The sequence below is a fragment of the Molothrus aeneus genome, chromosome 6 (genome assembly GCF_037042795.1).
Source record: "Molothrus aeneus isolate 106 chromosome 6, BPBGC_Maene_1.0, whole genome shotgun sequence".
NCBI lineage: Eukaryota > Metazoa > Chordata > Aves > Passeriformes > Icteridae > Molothrus > Molothrus aeneus.
Genome location: NC_089651.1, coordinates 4391499 through 4413591, shown reverse-complemented (window position 1 = coordinate 4413591; position 22093 = coordinate 4391499). Strand labels below are relative to the sequence as shown.

Here is a 22093-nt window from a genome sequence, read left to right as displayed (position 1 = left end):
TGTAGGTTGTTTTTCAACCTTTAAGTGCTTGATCTTGCAACCTTCCCATTAACACCTTTGGAAGAGTGTGAGTGTTTGTTTCTTTTTTTAGAGAAAAGCAAAAGTTTTGATTTGCTATCAGTTCTTAATGAAGCATGTGACTCCCCAACTTGTGGGGAACTTGTGAAGTTGAGTTAAGAACTTGTGTAGTTGAGCTCAGGTTTATACTTAAACATCACCATCACAGGTGGAGATGTACAAGCAGCATTCCTCAAGAGTCAAACTTCTTTGTGTAAGAAACCTTCCCCAGCTGGACCAATTTCTCATTTCCCAATCATTTGGACAATGTCTTTGAAAACAGAACATTTCAGAAGTCATTCAGTCAAGGGCCTCAATCCTTTTTAAAATATCAGTCTCTAAGACTATAATTCCTTTTGTCAAGGCAAGAGCTGTCTACAGGAGCAAAGTAGCAGGGGGAAAAGAATTGTGTTATTGGTTTAGCTAAAATCAAAGGGATTTTTGGATGTAACTCAGCCAAGCTATGATACATTGCCTCCTTTATTCTACAGAAGCGTGGGCCACTAGTTTTCACTCTGTCTGATGTGGCAGCTCAGCATTAGAGCCTGTTTTTCTGAATTTCTGAGCAGTTGTCTATGGTGATTCAAAATAAAGGGAAATATGGCCACAGCAATGTTGGCTGGTGGCAGCTTGGACACAGAGTTAGCTGGGGGAGCTGGTGGATCCCAACAAACACCCACCACCCTTCTTCTGCCTTTTTTGTGCTGAGTGAAGTACAAATCAGAATGGAAGGGGCTGCTTCCAGAGGGTTATGGCCAACTGGGACAGATTGCTGGAGGTAAGATCCAGTCAGAAAGGAGCCCTGCATTGGAGCAGCTGTGCAGATTTGGAGTGAGATGATTCCTCTTCATGATGCCTGTGTCTTTGAAAGGCTGAGAAATCAGAGTGCTGGGAAGAATTTGTGGTGTGGAGAAGGGAACCTACTCTTTTCATCCTCCATTCCCTCATCCTGAAGCATTATTTTCATTTGCCCCCAGATGGGTTTTAATTGGGGATTTCATCCTACTCTTCACCTCCTCACGGCAAACTCCTAGGCTTTTTGGAGTAATTTACTACATTTAACTAGAGGGGGGTAAAAACCTCAAAGAATAAACAAAATCCACCTGTTCAGCTGTAATCCTGTGTGTTGGCACCAGCTGCTGTTGAACCTCCCAGAAGCTTTACACATTGATTCCCTTTTCTCCCAAGATTTCAGCTTGTGTGACACAGACTAATTCTTCCCCTTACCATTTCCATTTCTTCCACTGCCCTTGGTTTTGTTGTTTATTTGCTTTAAATAGTGAGAGCACTGTGACCCTGCTAGCATCCTGCTGGTGACTGTCAACCCTTTTTTTTCTTCAGACTTACTCAATGTAATTTCTTTTTTTTTTTTTTTTGACCCTTTTTGGTTGCTGTTTTCATGGCAAGAAAATACTGCTTGCTGTGTTGCTAAGGTGCCTGTTGCAGCAGATCTCTGAGGGATCTGGGATCTGCAAGTGGTCACACAGTTAAATATTTCTTCATTCATATTTGCTTTCCCCTCTAGATGACTTTGGCTCTGCCACTAATGGAGTCTGACAGGAGTTTTCATCCAAGCAGCAGTGTAAAGAGCATGTGGATGTTCATGCCATCAGGCCCACTGGCAGTTTGGATGGCTGGGATTTTTCACTTATATGTCAGCACTGAAGAAGACAAATGTACAGTTTTATTATGCAAACAGAAAATTATTTTTGCAAAGGTTTTTAAAACTTCTGCAGCACTATTTCCTTGAAGAAGCTTCTGTTGTAGGCTCTCATGTCTTCCCTGCCTTTGTGTGTTCACCATCCTTGTCAGTTAAATAATTTTCTTTTAATTAGTGAACGTACCTACTTATTACAGAAGTGTCAGCCAAGAAAAGGGGCTGATGGATTCACTGGAAGCATTATGAAATATGTGGTCTTTTTTGGAAAGACTTTGATGTTTAGAAAGATGAGGCAGATGTGGTTGGAGAAGACATAACCAAAGAGAGAGAGAGATCCCTGCTTATAAGAACAGTAAACCTTCACAAAAAGGGAACCAAACAAGCAGCCAAGGGACAAATACTCACCCTGTGTACACAGTTTCATTGGAAACCTGCAAATACCACTTTGGAGATCTCCAATGACCTGCTCAGGTGGCTCCTGCTTCAGGCAAAGCCACGACTGCAACACTTCAGGCACATCACCAAGCATTTAGCAGAATTTACACCCAAGGAAATACTGTCCAGGAGGAATCATGAGCTGCTTCCATTAGTCTGTAAGCTGTCTGCTTCTGAAAATACAATATTTGTGCTGTTTCTGGGAGGTTTAGCATTGCAGTGTCTCAGAGCTGGGTGTAATTGTGGAAGGGTGTGTGTGTACACAAGTGTGTTTTCTGTTACACTGCAATATCTTACAGATGGGTATTTCTGTCCATATAGGTTCAGATGCTAATGTTGGCAAAGTTGTATTTTACTTATAGGCCTATAAACTCCTTCAGAAACAGATTTTTTTTAATTGCTTAAGCTTCTCTTTGTATCTTTCTGGAGATATTCATCTGACCAATGGAATAACTTGGATGATATAGAAAAAAGTCTATTTTTTTTTCCTTTATATAGAGATTTTCTCTAAAATGAAAACTAGTTCCCCATTATTAAATCATATTCAGGAGTCAGCATTTCTGTTTGAAATACTGATACCTGGGCTTTTTCCTAGGGAGCTTTTTTAGATAGGTGACACTGCTTGCTCTTCGTCAAACTGCAGGTATATACTGTAGGTATGGTTACAATGTTTGCCTTCCTTTCAACTAAAATAAATCTTCAAAAGTACTTCATTGAGTGATGTAAGAAAAGGCAGAGCATGTTCATCTTCTTGCAGGTGTTTCCCAAGTTATGGCTTTATGTGTTTTTCTCTATTGATGACATTCTTTTTCTGAGGGTTTCCAAAATCTTTCTGAGCAGGACAGCACAAACTTTTGTTTCATGTGTTTGGCTGGAAGGTTACCTGATTCACAGGCAATTTAAATGTCCTTATTTTTATTTATTTTGTTGAAGTGCAAGTATTTCAGTCCTTTTTTTTCTGCATTCCAACATATTTTGATGAGGGAGAGGGGAGGAAAGATAAGGTAGAGGGAAAGAGAGAGGAGACTGAAATCTTTGGCTGACAAAAGCATAACTTTTTTTTTTTTTTAACTCTAAATTATTAACTAGATAAAACCAGAATACTTCACCTGCCTAATTGTTTTTTAACTGCTCAGAGCTGCAGTCCCAGAGCCCCTTTTCCATGGGACCAGCTGGTCACGAGTGGGCAGCACCACCTGCTGGCACTGCTGGCTGGAATAGCTCAGAGCTGCCTGGAAATGGGAGGACAGCATCCCGGGGGCAGACCTCGTGTTCTGATGGCGGCAGAGGTGTGGAGACAGAGCTTCAGGGATGCTGCTGCTCCTCAGGTGTCACCATGATATTTTCTGAAAAATCCCTTCACTAGGATTTCTTCTCCTGGGATGATGAGAAGTTTCAGCTTCTCCATGTTTTGCTGCCCTGGAATGTGGTCTGGAGATTGTTTAGCCAAACATGTGAGTTGTTTTTAATTAATGGCCAATCACCATCAGCTGTGTTGGACTCTGAGGAGGCAATCACAAACTTTCATCATCATTCTTTTCTAGCCTTCTGATGTATCCTTTCTCTTTCTTTGGTACAGTTTTAGTATAGCATCTTTTTTAATATAATATCATATCATAAAATAATAAATCAGCCTTCTGAGAGCATGGAGTCAAATTCTCATCTCTCACCTTGTCCTGGGGACCTCACAACCCCACACTCAGGGACCCAGTGCCACCCTGCTCCTCACTGCACCTGGCACTTGACCTGTATCAATGATTGCTCTGGGTAGCATGTGCTTTCATCATGTGCTGCAGCCACAGAAAGATTAGGAGGAGTAATTCTATCTCAGTGGATCATGTGGCATGAGATGTCTGGCACGAGGTATTTCAGAGGTTGGAAAGTGCTGTTAAGTAGTGATTAAGTTGGGTTTTGCCCTTCTCTGCTGCTGAGCTTCTGAGTCTCCGTGCTCACACAGTGCAGGCGGGAGTGGAACTCCACAGTAGTGCTGGAATGCATCTGTTTGGAAACAGAAATTTAAAAGATCACTCTTAAACCATGTTGCCAGCTATAACAAGCAAGGGTAATTATTGTGAGTGACTATAAAGAATGTGTGGGCAGTCTCCTGAAGTTTCCCGTGCTGGCCACTTGCTCACCCATGGATGGACTGGCCCAGGGCAGGGATACACAGCAAAACCAAACACTCCAGGACTTCCCCAACATTTCTCTGGACTTCCTTTGGTTTGTTTTTCAAAGTTTGGAGGTTGTTATGGTTCAGTCATGTCATAAATGGTTGCTGTAAATTCCTTTGGGAGGATGGATAGGAGTAAAGGATGAATTTCCCAGTGCTTGCTACAGTTCCCTGCCCTGTTATAGCAGAGTGCCAGTGGCTGCAGATCACAGGCTATCTTTATCACCTACCAGTGAAAAAGGGGCAGTGGGGAAAAAACCTGAAAATACTTTTACACTATAAACAAGCAAATGCTAAGGGTAGGGTGGAATAAAATTCCAGTTTCTAGCCCCATTTGGCTTTCATTTCCATGCCAGTAGAACTGCAGTAGGTGCAGGAGTTGTGCTTACCTTTGAGAGAGCTGATACTGAGAGTGCTCCCCACCAGAATTAGCTGTCATCTGTGGTTTCTGATTCTTTTCAGAAAACCCTTAATTTTCCTTTCCTTGAATGAGTCCTAGAGGAATTCTCTTTCATTAAGAAAATCTCTGGGTTTCTGCTCCTGAAACGAGGCCTGAGGGGACACCCCATGCATCTGCAGGTAGCTGAGCTCTCTGTGGCTACCAGGTTTCAAAATGCCCCCAGGGAAGAGCATCCATGCTTCACCTTTATACTCACTGTAATGTGTAACATGTGGTCAGTGCCAGGAGAGGATCCCCTCATTCCCTGCTCCTGCTGCTGTGGTGTCCTGGTGGTCCCTGGCAGTCTGGGTCACTGTCACTGAGCTGGGCTTGTGAGCTGCTCATTCCACTGAGCACACACATCTGGAGTGGTTGAGCAACCCCAGGGACAGGGCACACACATCTGGAGTGGTTGAGCAACCCCAGGGACAGGGCACACACATCTGGAATGTTTGAGCAACCCCAGGAGGGACAGGGCACACACATCTGGAATGTTTGAGCAACCCCAGGGACAGGGCACACACATCTGGAATGTTTGAGCAACCCCAGGAGGGACAGGGCCATTGAAGACTCTCTGAAGCCTCGATGGTGTTTGGACACTTCTGTGGAGCTGCAGGGACAGTATTTAATGACACAGTGATTTAACCCATCTATTGCTCAAAAGCTCAAGTGGTGCCAACTGCAGTCACACTGAGCACAGACAGAGATAATGAGCTTACTCAGTGGGTTCATGTTTTATGTTACTGCTGTCAAATATTTTCTTACCAAAATCATTGGCTGTCTAAACTGCTGAGTTTATACAAGTCCATTGTAATTCGTGCAGTGATTAAATATTAAACTAGAGTTTATTTTCAGAGGAAATAAATTTAGAGCAGACCACTTTGTTCTTTAGCAGAGGATCTCTGCTCCTGTCAGCTAGGAGATGGAGGAAGCATTCTTCCCTCTAATAGCATAATTATTCAGAAATGTTCACAAGGATCTCTTTGTAGAATTTGTGCTTATGCTTTACTGTCATTCTTTTATTTCAAAATGTGGGTAAGATTTTTCAGATTCAACAGCTGACAAAGTGATGCAGGTTTGCAAAGAAAATTTGGAGGAGAAAGAGCCCAATTGCATGTGGGAGAGTTATTAATTTATATAGAAATCTAAAACTAAAGATGCTTTGCCATGCCATTTAATTTTAAAGACTTACAGAAACCTTTTTCTGGTTCTTAAGAAATTGTAACAGTTTAACTTCACAGAGACCTGAGGTACTGCTTGCAAAGCAAAAAATTATCATAAGATTAGATACCATCAGTTTCTTAAGCATTTTTAACACACAGCAGAAAATGCTTTTATTTTAATAAATGGTGGTTTTAGCATTAATAAGTTTTGAAGAAGAAACCTATTTATTTTAGCAAATTTTGAGTATGCCCTTGCTCTTGCAGCAAAAGACAGAAACAAAGCTGCACTCTTGGGTTTGATCAGGTGTAGCTACTGATGCCTTGGCACATGGGCACCATGTCTATGGTTTCACATGTCTATGTTTCCATGTGAAACCTAGAAAAACATCTACCTTAACTCTCACTGTCATTTTCATACCATTTCCTGTGTTCTTCTCCTTTTTCCCATCTTATTAGCATGGATTGAAACCTTCTTTGGGGAAGGGACAGACAATCCTTTGAATCCATAGTATTTCCTGTGCTCTAATGGGATGCTTTTCCCTGGTGTAAAGGTCTCCCAGGCCTGCACCTTGAGTGCACTGAGCACATCATTAATCCAAAGCGTGTGCTTGCTGAATTTCCCCTCGAGCAGGCAGCAGAAATGTCTGTGCCTTTGTGCTGAGTGAGTTTGATGTGCTCTAGTGGCCATGAGTGATGAAGAGGAAGGAGGGATTCTCTTTGATAATGTTGCCAAATCTGCCGTGGACCCCTTCGACACCTCCTCGGGCTCGGTGCAGCTCATCGCCATCAAACCCGTGGCCCTCCCTGCTGTCCATGCTGCTTCAGAGAGGAGCCAGGAGTCTGCCATCACCAATGGGGAGGTAAGGACTGCCTGAGAAGTGTCTCCAGGTGTTTCCTTGGCTACAGCCACAAGTGGAAGGATCTTAAGCCTGTTAGAGTTGAGGGCTGCTAGGAGCTTCTCACCTTTACGCTACATAAATTTCCATTAGCACTGTGAGTGCACAGACCTGAGAATTTAAGATCTGTTCTTTCACAATGCACCTGTGAATGCCTGCGACCTTGAAAGAGGTGATTTTCTATATTCCTACCCTCCCAGTGTCCCTCTCTCCTATTTAAAAAAATGAGTAATGAAGGCAGCAGAATAACATCTTTTCCTATGTGAATTCTGTAGCTGGGTATGAAAATATGCATAGATCATCTGGGTGCCAGGCTGATCTTTTTGTACTGAGCACTACATCTCAATCAGAGTGAGAAGGGGGGCACTGCACTCCTTGCTCTGCACTCCAGCCTGTGCACAGAGGGTGCAGTTGTTTGAAGGAAAAAAATGGGATGGCACAAATGTCTGCTCCAGATGTTGGCCAAAAACATGCTTTGACTGCAATACTTATACTCATGTTTTGATGTAGATTTAATCAAGACCAGTCCATTTACAAAGGACTGAGGCTTTTATGAAGTTGTTGAACATGATGGGAACAAGCCACAGAGATGCCTTGTTTACAAAGTCGCATTGCAACAGTCATTTAAACAGCTAAAAACAGTTTAAAAGCAGCAGGAAGGGCTGCTGCCAGAGATACTGTAAAACACAGAGGTCCCATGTGGGCCTGGATTATTGCAGCCTGTTGTGCTCCATTTCATACTTGCATTTTAAGTCCTGATGTGCCATGTGGCTTCCAAATTCGGAGAAAGGTTTATTTAGCATTCAGCATCTCTTTTCTGTAAGGCAGCAGGATGACACTGCTGGTGCTGTGTGCCCCCTTACACACACACTTCCTCTAGTTTGAAGAGACTGTGGAATTTGACTCTGGAAGATGAAGTAAATCCCTGATTTCCAAGTAACTTGCAGTTTGAAGCAGGAGGGAACTTTTTTTGATACTTAAGAGAAACCATGGGACTAAGCTGTACCAGGATGGACCAAACAGCCCTTTTTTAAAGGTTCCTCTCTGACAGGAGTGTCACAGACATGTTTTATGAAAAATCTTTTCTTTAAGATTTTTTCTCTTAAGAAGCTGAGAAGCCTCAAGAACAAAATGTAAGCAATAATTATCTGCTGCTGTGGAATACAACAGGTGGATCTGTGATTGGTTTATGTTAGTCATTTCTAATTAATGGCCAATCACAGTCCAGCTGTCTGGACTGTCTCAGTCAATCACAAGCCTTTGTTATCATTCCTTTTCTATTCTTAGCTAGCCTTCTAATAAAATCCTTTCTTCTATTCTTTTAGTATAGTTTCAATATAATATATATAATAAAATAATAAATCAAGCCTTCTGAAACATGGAGTCAACATTCTCGTCTCTTCCCTCATCCTAAGACCCCTGCGAACACCACCACACAGGAGCCTGTCAGAAAGCATACAAACAAAATAGACATTTGATGACATTTCACTGGAGTCCTTCCCCAGCCATCAGTGGTGACTTATTTCAGGTTTTGTGTAGTCAGGGGGGATGTCTCTGTACCCCAGCAGAGTTTTCACAGGTGAGCTGTGCCCCGAAGCATGTGCAGCGCTGGGTCACGGCGGTTGGCTGACACCACTCGTGTTTTTCCTCAGTGGGTGTCTCTGAGTCACTGTTGTAATGGTACACAGTTTTTTTAGGCTAAAATTATTTAACCATCTGCCAAGCCATAAAAATGCAGCGACTCTGTTCACTTGCAGTTCCTCGCTGCTTGCAGATGGCACGGTGTGCTACAGAGGGATGACACACGCGGCGCATCAAACACGCGCTGACGAGATCCTTTGGAGGTAGCCAACCCACCAGCAGCCCCTGAAACATCTTCTTGCCTTTTAGGTGAACAAGGCTTTGAAGCAGAAGTCTGATATAGAGCACTACCGCAACAAGCTGCGCCTGAAAGCCAAGAGGAAAGGGTACTATGATTTCCCACAGGTGGATAATAGCAAGGCGCTGACAGACAGAAAAAGGATGTATGAGAAAAACCAGAAAGAACTTGACCACATTTTAGATCCAGATGCAGATGTCTCGTCTCCATTTGCTGAGCCTAAGAACAGGTGAGACTTTTTATTTGCAGTTCTTCATTTGGGAGGAGAGTTGATGTCCTGGGAGTCAGGGGGGCCATTTTAATGAGCCAGGTGTTTGTTGTATCTGGTCACTGGCCCCTTCTGCTTTATGAAGAAAATTCATACAGCCCATGGAAAACATGTTCTCTGGTAAAACTGCAGTGTGGATAAAAACAAACAAATGGAAAGAGAAAAAATAAGGTAAGGGACTGTTGCAAGTTCTTGTGAGTCATTCTCAAAGGTAAACAGAAAAAGTGGTAGTAATGTCATTGGTGGTACTCAGAGCAGACTTTAGGCAGGAAGCTAGCATCTGAATTGGTTCTTTTTCAAAATACAGTGGTGTTACTATTTTGTCACTATTTTAATCTGAATATAACTATTGCAGAGGGCCTGAGATAGCCGAACCAGTGCATTGTCCCTGTAAGTCCTGCAGTGATAGTATCTGTGTGCCTGTTATTGGTGATCTTCCTGTGCCTCTAACAGAGAAATTCATAATTTGCTCATCTGTCACGTGAAGCTGGCATGTTGTGTAACATTGCCAATGTTTGATTAACACTTCACTGTCTCCTGAGGATGGCATAGCAGTAGCATTCAAAAGCCCATTTTAGAAATGAGGGGGGAGCGCAGGTGCTGATTGTGCCTGAGCTGCTGCCGTGGGTGGGTGCTCTGTTGCTGGTGCTCTCTGAAAAACAAACTGGCACGTTGGAAAGGGGAGATCACACCAGTCCTACCCCAGGAATGGCACAGTGGGCAGATTCCTCTTCCTTTTAAGTTCTGAAGGTGTGAGGGATGGTAAGAAAGTGTGTTTGCCATTACACCTTGCACCGGAGGGCTCTGGCTCTTTCTGTAATCAGGGACTAACATCAGTTGATCCATGAGAGAAAAAGGGATACTGAAGCACCTTTCCCCTAGAAATGGCCCTCACACCTGGAGGTGCAATCTTGCATCCCATCTCCTGGAAAGCTCAGACCAGAATTTTCCTATGAGCATGAATGGACTGCAATCAGAGCATTACTGGTGACACAGGCATTGCACATAGTGCAGCTGCAACAATTACCCTCGAGGCACAGGCATGAAAAAGACTGTAATGGGAATTACAAAACCACTGTTGCCTCAGATTATGGGCAAAAGCTGAGATCAGATGTGTTTCTGTAGGTCTAGAGTTCAGTGGCTGAGGAATACTGCCCTGGAAGAGCTGTTTGCCAGGGCTGCAGAGGTCACTGAGGAGAAAAGGCTGACTCAGCTGTATGTTATATTGGATGTCCTGGGGCACCATTTCCTTGTGCAGTTTTCCAATTTATTGTGCACTGAGAGGGTAAAAAATGGAGCTTGTCCTTACATGGGAGCTCTGCACACTCTGTCCAGGAGGTACAGACAGAGCACTGGGAACCTGTATTGAAGAATGCATTTAGTCCAGGGAGCTGGAAAGTCTCCTCAGCACATTGGTGTAGCTGTGACTGATTGAGGCATTAATTTGGATGCTAATTATGTTTCACATGGCTCACAGGAAGTGTTTAAAACTTTAAGGTGAAGCTTTAACACAGCCACGTGCTTTTTGTTAAATACACTGATGTTTGTTCACATGCCAGAGTGTGGGAAGATCCCATACATTTTTTCCTGTGTGTTGTGTAAATTTGCCACAGTCTATTTCAGCCAGGGATCCCTGGAATGACAGAAACTGCTGAGAGGGGGTAAACTCCTGTAGAGGAATGATTCCAATGATTCCAGCTGCACCATGAAACTGGCTGCTGGACTTGTTAAATATATGACTGTATCCCCACATGAGGAGAGAGAATCGCTTCTGATGCACTTTCTGTGAAGACACAGAACACTTAATGAACGTTACAGATGCTGCAGATGTTTACAAACAAACCAGTTCTGAATTCTGTGCTAAAATTTCCACACTAAGACTTGGAACTGAATTTGGTATGAAAATTATTGTCCTCAGTTTTCTAACAAAAATAAGATGGCTAAAATATTACACTGCTGGAGGAAAACCTTGAAAAATACCACAAGGTAGTGTGGGGTTTGGTTATTGATAAATGAATCAATACTATTGCATTTCTGTAATGAGATAAAATTGCTTTAAAAGCAATCTGGGTAAGCATATAATTGAAAAAAATTATTTCTATCCTTTTCTGTTTTGAATCATTGTTAGAGCAATTAAAACTTGAAAAAATTGCAATTTTTAAAATGATATCACTAAAAACTAAGGTAAAGATTTCAAAGTTTCTTGGGAAAAGGTCTATTCTACTCTTTTCTGTTTCATATATTTTCCTCTAACTTAAGTCACATTGTTACAGCACTTCCAAAACATATCAGAAAATAGAGACACAGTTGATTACTTAAGATTACCTTTATATTTTGAATTAATTTTAAATTGTATTAAAAAGTGATTTACAAAGCATTCTGCTAAATGATTTGATTTTTTTTCCAGAACAGAGCTTTGTGCTCTAGGTACCTTTCAGTCATCAGGACCATAATCCTCATGTTTTAAAACATTCCAGCTGTGTTCCCAGAAGGCACTTCCTAACCCATTTGAATGCCAGTTGTTCCTGTTCATACCTCCTTTCTCATTAGTAAAACTCTCTTAAATGAGGTAATTGGCAATCTCAAGGTAATTTTTAAGAGCCTACTGATGAAATGCACTATTCTTGGATTTTCTTTAATAGTTTGCAATCAGGTCAAGAATCTGCACGTTTTACAGAATCCCTTACAAAATATATCACAATTGCCTCAACTAAGTATTTATAGACCTATTGTAAAACATATGAAATTTTGGAGACCTTTGATGTAAGAAGATGGAGATTGTCAGATCTGATTACCCTGTGCATAACCCTGTTTTCTGTTAATACCAACAGTATAGTCAGGGAAAGACTATATAGGAAGAAAGAATTTCCTCAATATTGTTTTTCTAGGGGAAACTTATTCCAAAAGCTCTGCTTGCCTTCTGCTTTGGCAGTGCATTTGGGACTTTGAAACACGAGCATGGTGATTTGTGATCAAGGGTCACACAGAAGTTTTGGAAAGTTGTCTTAGAACTAAGTACATGCCTGAGTAATTTATTTAATCAGAAGCGTGAAATTGGGTTTTTTTGTCCTACCTTTTATCCTGTCTGATCATGTAAATGTCCTACTTTCTGGATTTCTGCAAACCAGTTTCTGCTGCTCTAATCTGTCAAGGCAAAAAGTGTTGTTAACAAGATCTGGAATAACTGAAGAATTATTTATCAGTGAATTAATTTGGACTGTCTTGTCTGTTCATTTCATTGATGGTTCTTGAGATGTTAAACCATGGAGTGACTTGAAAGTCTGACTTCAGACATAATAGTGCAACTTGTCTTACTTCACTATGAGCATTGGCAGGTCCTCTGTGCGAAATAAGCAGCACAGAAACATGTTAGATGACCTGATCTAATTTTAATATTCTGAATGGAGTAATTGCACAAGGCAGAAAAATAGCATGGCTAGGCAAAGATAACTTTGTATCAGGCTCTAGCAGTGTAATTGCTATGTTAATAAATGAAGCTGGCATGCCCTTATTTCATGTGTTAGTGATCTACTTCAGGAGCAGTGCTCCTCTGGAGTGTACAGCAAAATGAGTAATGGCCAGACACAGCATGAGAACAACTCACAAACTCGGCTGGTGTAGAAGTAGTCTTCTTAAAAGATGCAGTTTGATGAAGCATAAAGTTCCTGTACCACCATTTCGCAAACCCTCCTGCAGACACGTACAGATATGCTCTGTATTTCACAGGGACATGCTGCATTTGTTTTTGTATAACCAGCAACAAGGGCAGAAATGGTTTTGTTGGAGAGATTACTGGGTATTTTGGATATTTAGTTTTATTCTGCCTTTCTGCATTTGCTTCCCCTTGGCTTGGAGCCCCCAGCAGTGGAAGCTCAGTGCCCAGAGATGAGCAGCATTTTGTCCCAGTGAAGCAGCTGAATGTCAGGAGGGACAGCTCTCTGAGAAAGCTGTGGCCAGTTACCAAACTGGCTATTTAAAACCAGCATCTTGCAACAGTTTCCTCCCACTGCTGTGTCTCTTCCCGTTCCCTGTGCTGGGGGTTTGTTTCAGTGGAGCTTTTTCCTGCTTCTCTCTCAGTGCTCAGGATCAGCAACCAAAATCTCCGCTCCCCATCTGTGTGTGTGGGAGAGCCTGTTATTTTTTAATATGTTTTTTTTTAATGAGTTTGAATCATATCAGCTGAAGTTAAAAGGGTCCTGATATCTTCTTGGGACATATTTCATCTGACAAGCTCCCACATACAATGTCCATGTCTTTTACATAACTTTTATTTTCCTTAAACTGTAAAAAGCAATTAATCATCTCTTAAAAAGGTTACTGATTTCTAGCACTTCATGTATATAGAAAGAATATCCTGTAACAAAGTGGCATTTTTATGGGTGTCATAATTTTAGAATACAGGTGAGTATTGACAATCACTGTCTGTTGTTATTTTTTCTTTTTTCATGTTACCATTTTCTTGTTTGGTGTTTTCTAGGCAGCCCCTGAAGAACTCGGTGTACAGAAGCAGGCAGTCCCTGAACAGTCCCAGCCCAGGGGAAACGGAGATGGATCTGCTGGTGACTCGAGAAAGGCCGAGGCGTGGCATCCGGAACAGTGGATATGATGTAAGTTTATTGGGTATAGGCAGAGAAATCTGCTCAGCAAAGCCTTGACTTGCTCCAGGCAACAAGTGATAAGCCACAAGACACATTGCCATGAGATATTTAGTGTTACAGGAGTTTATGTGCACTCAGCAACCTGAAGAAAGCTCAGACTCTTTTGTGTACTTTATCACTCTACATCATTTTACAGTCTGAAATGCAAACAAAACCTTTGCTCAAACCCCGTTATTTGCCAAAGTATTAAATCTTGAATTTAGATAGTTCTTCTAAGTGTGTGGCTACTTGACAGTGAGCTTTCTTCATTGCAATTAAAATCCTCTCTTTGTTCTGAAGAGCAGCCTGGAGCTGCTCTCTTGGTTCAGAAGAATGAACAGCCATCTTCTGGGATTTTCATCTAAGTCCCAATGGCAGTGTTTTGTGGAAATCCCCTAGGGACAGGGATTGTTCTCTTGCTCCCATCAGAACTGGGAGAGTTTTGTGTAGGTAAAAGTCAAACCCAGCTAGAGGTGATGCTGCTTTATGGTCCAAGGAGCTCATGCAGCCAGCACAAGGCAGAGGAGTTGTCTTGTGCAATCTGAACAAACACTGGGTGCAAGTTGATGCTGTGTGAACCCAGAAGGAGGATTAAAAATATCCCCTACTCTAGAGTAATGTTGAGTTTTTCAATTCATTGTCACATGTCCAAACTACTGTTGCTCAGCCAGCCCTGAAGATCAGTCCTAGAGAGGGTCTAAACCATTCTGGAAAACTAGGAAGTTCACCTGTGGTTGCCCATCCTCTAAACATTTTAGGTGAAAAACATTTTTTGTGCGGGGGTGTTTCATTGTCAAACCCTCTCTCTGCCAGGAATGTGATTTTAGCAAGGAGAAAGAAAGTACCAAAGTTGGGGGGATGTGTTCAGGAAAGTTTAAACCTTTTACAAAATTCTTCAGGGCAGGTTGCAGTTGTCAGATTTCTGAAATGATTCCCTGCATTTGGACACTTCCCATCAGACTGCAGGAGTCATATGGAGCTGTGTGAGTGGGCTGACTGGTACATTGCTTTCTGAGGAATTAGGATGCCAATACAATGCTAATAAAAGCTAGTTTTTTACAGGGGATATTTTCCTGGAAATCAGTGTTGAAAACATTCTGGGAGCAGGCACGGCAGCAGATTTTAAAAATATATTTCAATATATTGTGTATGCTATATATAAACTATATTTTAAAGAAAATTTATTAAAAACCTTGGAAGTAGATTAATGAGTTTATGCAGATTCTGAAGTGTCCTCAGAGTAATTGTAAGCTATGAGATGTGTGCACATCACAGAAAAAATTGCCTTTACCTTTGGTGCTGCAGTTGGGCAACCTGTCCCTGGCACAGTGCTTCACTCATAAGTTACATAAAATCCCTCAGCCCGATGCACTGCAGATTCACTGCAGTGCACCTCTTCCAGCTCTGAATGCATTTCCCATCTGAAAGCACAGAAATGCTGCTGGGAAATGGGACAGGATATTGAAATTTAGCTGCCAAGCCTGAGCCTGCAGCGTGGGCTGGTCCCCCTCTCCTGTTTGAGGCTCCTCAGAGCTGTGTCTGACAGGCTTCATCTCCCAGGATACCCACTGATGGCTGCATCCATGGAATTCATGGATCTCACCAGCTAAACACCTCTGGAAATCTGACCTCTGAAAATGGGTGAGAAAGGGCTGCTTTGAGTGCTGACTTGCGTGCCCTTTCTGTTTCATACAGCAACACCTGGCACCCATTTTCGACACCCGATTTGTCATATTAAATGTTCCAGCCTTCTCAGAGTGCTGCTAAACTCTTCCTCCCAGCATGTTATTTAGCAGCAGGTCCTGCCAAAGAATAGTGACATCTGCATTTTATAAGCAGTGCCAAAAAATTCAATTTATGAATCAAATAGTTGGTATTGCCTGAAAAAGTCAGGAGACTTTTTTACAGCATAAAAATTTGTGGAGGGAATTTGAACTGTTACCAGTACACCCAGGTTATGTGTTGAGGATTTTCTTCCCAACAACAATAATGCTTTTCTTTTTAAGGAAAAGAGATTGAGATCTCCCAGATTCTTTAAGAAAACTGCTTAAGAATTCACCATTCATTGGCACAACCACAAGGTTTCCTTTCAATAACAAATTTCTAAATGGTTTTCTAAAATACTTCATTCATACTTTTCTAAAAATACTTAATTCATGTATAATTAATTTTTGTGATATTTCTCTGAATCATGGTTCTGTTTCTCAGAGCTAAAACCTGCTCAGGATATGAGGATAAAGATACAATGTTTTACATTTGTCCTTATGGAATATGTAGCTTTTAATATTATTTTGGAGTATACGTTCTACTGTTTGATGTTCTCAGTATACTACTTGCCTTCATAGTGTCTTTTATAAATGAATTATTATTGAACAGTATCTAGCTTTCCATTTTAAAGAATCCCAACAGGTTTTACTATCATCACCTTCAATTAGGAATTAGACTCAGAAAACTTTATTAACGTGTTTATTATTTTCAACAAGTTTATTAACAACTCTGTGTAGAGTAAATGCCGTAACAAAAGATTCTAGAACCTCTAGACTGCCCTAATGAGATTTATACCATGGCAGAAAATATTTAGGCTGTTTTTGCTATCAAAGGAAGAAAATTACCTTATTATGCGTCTAAGAGATCAGTATACAAAAGAACTCATGGGCAGTATTTAGTTGATATAGCTAAATTAATGCAATGCATCCCAAAGGTTATAGATTAATGTTCACATAAAGAATTTTACTGATAATGTTGCAGCAGCAGAATTATTCAAGAGGTACAGAAAGTCTGTCTCTCACTGCAGGGTTTTGTTTGCTTTCTTCATGTACCTCTAGTCCCTTCTCTTATACAGTACGTGTGTATGATTTTGTGTAATGGTGGCCTCTATTTAGGATAGCTATGTGTTTCAGTTGAAAGGATAACAAACAAAATAACAAATAACACTCAGAAAGTGATAGGATGAATTGAAATAGATTTTAAAATATGAGGAAAAGAAATTATTATTGTTTTTCTCCAAAATCTACATGTCAGCTTTTATATTGATGATTCAAAGCTGCCTTAATGTTGGCTGCTAATATGAATCTTGTATACATGTGATATATTTTAAACATTCTGTGGGGGTCTAATGGCTTCAGCAGTGAGTTGTAGTAAAAAACCTGATTTATTTCAGCATTGGGTACTAATAGGTCTGTGTGGGATTCCACTCACATTTTTGCAGGCATGAGCAAATAGAAGAACCATGGCTGTTAATCATCCAGTCAGGATATTATGATTTCAGAGGCTCTCTGGCTGCACTTACACAAACTACCATTGCATTTTATAGTCAGCTTTCTAAAATGTGTCTGATTTTTATTTATTGTAGCAACACAAACACCAATAGAATCAAAATGAAGGAATGAAATTAAAGAAGAGTTTTTAGTTGAAGATTTCCTATGAAGTTTTTCCATTTAAGATAATTTGGTGCACTTGCATTCCCCTTCGCCCAATCTGATGTGTGTACCACTTGGAAAGCCTGAATTTGAGTTTGTGGTTTTGAATTTAGATAATATACTGTGTAACCATGACTATGTAAATTATGGTTAAATTCTAATGTGCAAATGTTTAATTTTTATCCTAATTTTTCTTTCTTTTTTACTGCCATACTTTCCTTTGATACAAAACATAGCTATGCTTAAAACAGAGAAAGCAAATTAGTATTTTACTTAGATTTGTTATCAGTTTTCATTACCAGTGTAACTCTTTTATGAGTGGCTGATAACAGAAAAAGAACACCAGTTTGGTATTTCCCTCTGAAAAGGAATAAATATATTTTATGATTGTCCTACAGCTTACAAAATCTTGGGGGCACAGTCACTTATCTGTTCAGGTGTAGAAAATCTCTATTACAGATATAAAAAAGATATGCCACACTAGGAGCTACAGAACACTGAAATGATCAGGATAGTGCTGGAATTTTTAACAAGAACATCCTGTTGTATTCTTTTATTTAGGGCTATTTTAAACGCTAGCACAGTTTCTAAGCACATGCTATATATAGAAGGAGGCACAGGTCCTATTGCTCATCCCAGTTATCCTTCACAGTCAATGAATTTTACAGGTATTTAAAGAATTATAAATTATAATTATATATTTATTATTATATATTTATATATTATATAATTATAGTTGCTGGTTAAAAACATATATTTTTAAAACTCTGGGCTGTAAAATTGATCTTACAGAATACAGATGAAGTGTGGTATTCCACTTTCAACTTCTTGCAATGTGGTGATTGCTTTCTGTCACGGAGTTACAGCCAAAAAAAAAATGCAGGGAGGTAATTTCTGTTTGTACTTATCTGTACAGAAGGAATCACCCTGGGAGTAGCACTTCAAGCTAAGCTGCCCAAGCACTGTTTGCTCGTGGGAGAATGTGCTTCATTCCCTGTACCCAGGTTAACTTTGCATAAATACCTGTGACTCCTGTTTGGGGGCTGGGTAAGACCCCCACGGTGTTCTCTGCAAGGGCAGGGCTGAATTTGTGGTGTCATTGTGGAAGTTCAGAAAAACTCCTAAACTTTAGCTCTTCTGAAATCTTAATGTGAGAGCCTGAACAAAGGAATTTCAGTGTCTCTAGCTGTAATAATCTGTCCCTTGTAAGGGGTCCTTCACAGTAATGGCACTATTTGGGGAACCGTACTCTTCCTGGCACAGTTGCACTGCCATTGATACCACAACTAAGACAAGAATTCTAACATTAATTATAATTGTTTTTAAGCAAGCCATTGACAGTTTAATCTGCTACAGAGTGTCCCTGCTACTTTTCCCAGCAAAGAATGTAGAAAATAAAGGGCTTTTATACTCCCCTGCATCGTATGATTTCTTTCCAGTATTTGTTGTGGGTCTATATTATTATTGCTGCTTTAAGTAAAGGGATGGGACCACGGTTGGGCTAAAAAGTATTTATTGCTCAGATAAACATCAGTATCAGAGGCTGTGAGATTTAAGAGAGCAAGCAGTTGGCCATAGAACAAAGTAGTCACAGGTTCTTTGTTACAAGACAATATATAACTTTTTAATCCAATGGACAGTTGCCATAGGGTTTATTTTGCTTTTCTAACCTATCACCTTTACTTCTACTGCAATGCAGATACTTTTATCCAATGGGCTACTATTACACATACACACATATGCTTCTATTAGAACATCTAAACTCTTAGCTTACTCTATACAATTACACCCCTGCATTATAAAGCCTTCACCATCTTATCAATACCATTTTTTACTTACTTAAGGCATATTTTTACTTACAACTACAGAAACATATGTTTATAATTTTTCTGCTTAATGTCTGTGCATTTTATTTTTACATCAACCCAAGCTTCTCCTAAGGCTGCACATCAAACCCTCCTGTGTCTGTGGAAATTTCTATTTTTCCATTTCCCATGTGTCTACATGGTTACAATTCCTGACTGTGTGTGCGTTACGCCTGTGTGCGTTACATCTGTGTGTTACTGTGTGCGTTACGTCCATGTGTGTTACGTCTGTGTGTGTTACGTCTGTGTTATGTCTGTGTGCGTTACATCTGTGTGTTACTGTGTGTGTTATGTCCATGTGTGTTACGTCCGTGTGCGTTACGTCTGTGTGTGTTAATGTCTGTGTGCGTTACGCCTGTATGTTAGTGGTTAGGGTTAGGGTTAGGTTAGCCTGTGTTATGTCTGTGTGCGTTACGTCTGTGTGTTACTGTGTGCATTACGCCGGTGTGCGTTATGTCCATGTGTTAATGTCTGTGTGTGTTAATGTCTGTGTGTGTTATGCCTGTGTGCGTTATGCCTGTGTTATGTCTGTGTGCATTATGTCTGTCTGTTACTGTGTGCGTTACGTCCGTGTGCGTTACGTCCGTGTGCGTTACGTCCGTGTGCGTTACGTCTGTGTGTTAATGTCTGTGTGTGTTAATGTCTGTGTGCGTTATGCCTGTGTGCATTACACCTGTGTGCATTACTGCGTGTGTTAATGTCCGTGTGCGTTACGTCTGTGTGCGTTACGTCTGTGTTTGCGCATGTCGAAGTGGCACAAATGCTATTTGTAAATGCTATCAAAGCATAAGTAAGGCCTGTGACATCCACTTTTATTCCCCCCCCACCAGACCGAGCCTGAAATTATAGAAGAAACCAACATTGACCGCGTCAACGAGCCGCGGAATTACGGCAGGGCCCGTCAGGCCAAGGGCCACTCGGAGACGTCGACACTGAGCTCGCAGCCGTCCATCGACGAGGTGCGGCAGCAGATGCACATGCTGCTGGAGGAGGCCTTCAGCCTGGCCTCTGCTGGCCATGGGGGCCAGCCCCGGCAGGACGCCTATGGCTCGGCCCCACACCTGCCCTACTCCGAGGTGGTGACCAGTGCCCCTGGCACCATGAGCCGGCCACGGGCGGGCGTGCAGTGGGTGCCCACCTACAGGCCGGAAATGTACCAGTACAGCTTGCCAAGGCCCGTAAGTGGAGCTTCTCTTTGCCACACTGTAATGTCAGAAGGGTGCTTCTGTTCTGAGCCACATTTTTTTTTTAAAGTAGTCCCATTTAGGTGCTTAAAACCAGAAAATAAGTATGTGTAGGGTGACGTGTATATATACATCTACATGTGTGCTTGCCTAGACACCAACCTTTGCAGTTGGGCAACACACACACACCATGAAAGACTCGGTATCTATTTCAGCAGCAAAGTTGTCTTGTCTAAGTTGTACTAAGATTTAAAAGAATAGGCTGCAGAATAGGTTGAAGATTTAAAATAGGCTGTTCAGCAGATCCCAAACTGTTGGAACCCTGGCTGCTGAGAATTTTAGACTTTCTGTGCTGATAGGCACTGATCCCCAAGAGAACACTGTGTTTCACCTGAAGCTGTAGAGAAAGCTTCCAAAATTAAATGATAGCGCTAAGGTTATAAGTGTATTGTTTGAATAGAAGTGTGTAATATCACATAGTAGAAAACTGAGAGTTTTAGAATGTAGAAATGTATGTAAAACAAGATAGATATTTTAAGGCTAGTCCTTAAGACTAGATAGACCTTTAGAAGCCAGTCCTTCTTCTTCATCTTCTTCTTCATGGGTTTGTGTAGTATAATGTAATTAGATAAAAAAGTCCACATTATGAACCACAGATACATAGTTATTAAGTTAAAAGTAAAAATATTTTAGGTATAATTTCTTAATCAAACAGTTTATCCTTAAAAAGCCCTGTAGAGAGAGAAATATGACTCCATTTTTAGTTGTTAGAGTGAAGTGCTATACAACTCACTCCAAACTTGTTTGCACATCTCCTTCTGCTCAGGTAATGGATATTAGGAAGCAATGTGATTTTATAGATTAATTATGGTGACATCTGGGTAGGGAATACCAACTCTTCTGCATCACTGGAAAGGTTCAGCACTGAAGAGCAACATGAAATGTGGGCTGTAATTAGTAATCTTGCACTTACAGCTATTGGCTTGGGTCTCTAGAGAAGAAATCTAGAGAAGATTTAATTCCACAGGTCTCTTAGTTGACCTTATAACTGACTTTATCCTTAATTTTCTACCCTCAAGCAGCAGCTAACACGTCCTCACCTTGCAGAAGTAATACATGAATTAGGAACTTAAACCCAAGGGTGGAAATTGTTAATGGAATTTTGTAGGGGTCTAGACAGCAGTGACACTAGCACTGTGCATACCCTCACGTGAGAAACTGCCCCTGAATTCCCACATATGGTAATGTGAAACTCAACAATATATTTTCTTTTGTGTCAGATACAAATCTAAACCAGAGGTGATTGCTTTCAAATAAGAAATAGCCCATCTAACAATATCAATGTGATAAATTGTTCATTTTAAGGCCTTTTTTTGGTCAGAATATTTTTTTAAAGAATATATTTCAAATTGAGTCCTGAACTCTGGCTAGAATAAGAGGATAATGCAGAAAAATGTCCTCCGTTCAAAATCACCCTTACCATGACTTCCTTGACAATAAAAAATACATTTAGGGATGCTGCTTCTGAACTATTCTGAACACAGCTGAAAGCCAGTGGCATTGCCTGCAAAGGTTCAGGTTTGTGCTATTTAAATCATGCTAAGGTTATTTCTGGCACTTTGAAATTGGTCCGATGAAATTCGTACAGCATATAATCATTTTTTATGGTTAGAATTCAATTAAAAGCTTAAGAGACAGCTAATAGGGAGTCAAAGTACCTTGACCCTTCAAAGAATCCTTCTAAAATGAAATTAAAAATACTATATGGTGAGAGGTTTTTAAAAAATATAATAGCCACTCTTCTCATGGTGAATGATTAACTGTTGTCTTTCTAAGACTTATTACTTTCCTAAATCATCTGCATGTTTGGGACCTTTTGCTTATCTTTCTGGCATTCTGAAGACAGAGTTAAATAGCTAAATTCCCTGAAGATAGTTGATTGCCAGAGAGGAGGATAGGCACAGACTGCTGGGCTTTGGATAAGGGCTGGTAATTCATAGTTTTCTGCATATCAGTTTCAT

At 40.8% G+C, this 22093-nt stretch overlaps 1 protein-coding gene across 1 annotated transcript in view; it reads left to right on the top strand.

Moving 5' to 3' along the window:
- The window catches only part of KIAA1549L (KIAA1549 like), a 133664-nt gene that overhangs the window by 94599 nt on the left and 16972 nt on the right, over positions 1-22093 (top strand). The window contains exons 15-18 of the mRNA XM_066551595.1: positions 6606-6784; positions 8711-8928; positions 13445-13574; positions 19719-20066. Coding sequence (XP_066407692.1) covers positions 6606-6784; positions 8711-8928; positions 13445-13574; positions 19719-20066 — 875 coding nt within the window. The remainder of the gene's footprint in view (positions 1-6605; positions 6785-8710; positions 8929-13444; positions 13575-19718; positions 20067-22093) is intronic.